General features: G+C 55.9%; 1 protein-coding gene across 1 annotated transcript in view; it reads right to left on the minus strand.

Moving 5' to 3' along the window:
- Positions 1-1,397, minus strand: part of zer1 (zyg-11 related, cell cycle regulator) — a 13,229-nt gene that overhangs the window by 3,378 nt on the left and 8,454 nt on the right. Inside the window, exons 9-12 of the mRNA XM_017307750.1 lie at positions 924-1,058; positions 726-841; positions 451-639; positions 156-253 (exon numbers count right to left, since the gene is read on the minus strand). Coding sequence (XP_017163239.1) covers positions 156-253; positions 451-639; positions 726-841; positions 924-1,058 — 538 coding nt within the window. The remainder of the gene's footprint in view (positions 1-155; positions 254-450; positions 640-725; positions 842-923; positions 1,059-1,397) is intronic.

Raw genomic sequence — 1,397 nt, forward strand, 5'->3', positions numbered from 1 at the left:
CAGCAGCATCAGCAGCATTAACATCAGTAGCAGCAGCATTAGCATCAGCAGCATTAGCATCAGCAGCATTAGCATTAGCAGCAGCATTAGCATTAGCATTAGCATTAGCATCAGCTCCATCATGGTGTTTGTCAGCTGACCCAGCAGATACTCACGGTAAACCGACACCAGGTTGTAGAGCGCCCAGGTGGCCCAGTGCTGGCTGACGGGGGCGATGCTCTGAGGAAGCAGCCGCAGGATCGGCTCGAACGACCTGCGGGTCGGACCGCACCGTCACCACAAGCAGCTTCTAATAACAGATCTAGATCTGCATATCTACGCCGCCTGCAGGTTTGATCCTCAGCGCAGAAAAGAATAAATGGATCTGAACGGAAACGGCCTGGTTCTAACTGAGACAGGCAGACAGCAGCTCCTCCACTGCTATCTGACTGACCTTTGACCCTGACCTACCTGTAGTTGATGTTGCGGCGGGAGCTGACGTCCCAGCTCTGGATGGCGTCCCACATCCTGTCCATGACGGCGTCGCGCCGCGGCTCCTCCATGCTCCACACCTGGGGCCCGTCGAACATGATGTGAGACAGAACGCCGCAGGCGTTGTAGGAGACCTCGATGCCGTCCGCCTTGCTCTCCAGCAGGTTGCTGCAGCGGGGGCGGGGGACGGTACAACGTTAGGACGCCCCCACGCCGCCTCGCGGCGCCCCCCTGCTGGCCCGGAGGACTCTCACCTGAACACGGTGATGAACTGAGGCGTGAGCAGCTGCGGCCGTAGAGACTTCACCTCCGCCACGTTACCCAGAAGCCCCAGCATGTTGCGGTGGAGCTCCTGCTTGTCTGGAAACTCCTGCGGATCAGAACCAGGTGAGACACGGGGCTGCTCAGAGCGGCTGCACTTCACCCCGCGTCCTGCAGGCGGCGCCTCTCACCTCCAGACACTCCAGGAAGAGGCTCATGCCGCGGCAGTTCAGGAACATCTGGCAGTTATCAGGCGTCTCATCGGTGATGTTCCAGAGCGCGCTCCAGGAGAACTCCATCACCTGGTCGCACTGCACACACACACACACACAATGTTACACACACACACACAATGTTACACACACACACACACACACACACACAATGTTACACACACACACACACAATGTTACACACACACAACGTCACATGCTCCAGGAGAACTCCATCACCTGGTCACACTGCACACACACACACACACACAATGTCACACAATGTTACACACACAATGTCACACACACACGTCACATACACGTCACACACACAATGTCACACACACACACACAATGTTACACAATGTCACACACACACACACACACCGTCACATACACACATACACACACACACACACAACGTCACACAATGTCACACATACACACACACAA

This window comes from Poecilia reticulata, linkage group LG12, assembly GCF_000633615.1.
Source record: "Poecilia reticulata strain Guanapo linkage group LG12, Guppy_female_1.0+MT, whole genome shotgun sequence".
Classification (NCBI taxonomy): domain Eukaryota; kingdom Metazoa; phylum Chordata; class Actinopteri; order Cyprinodontiformes; family Poeciliidae; genus Poecilia; species Poecilia reticulata.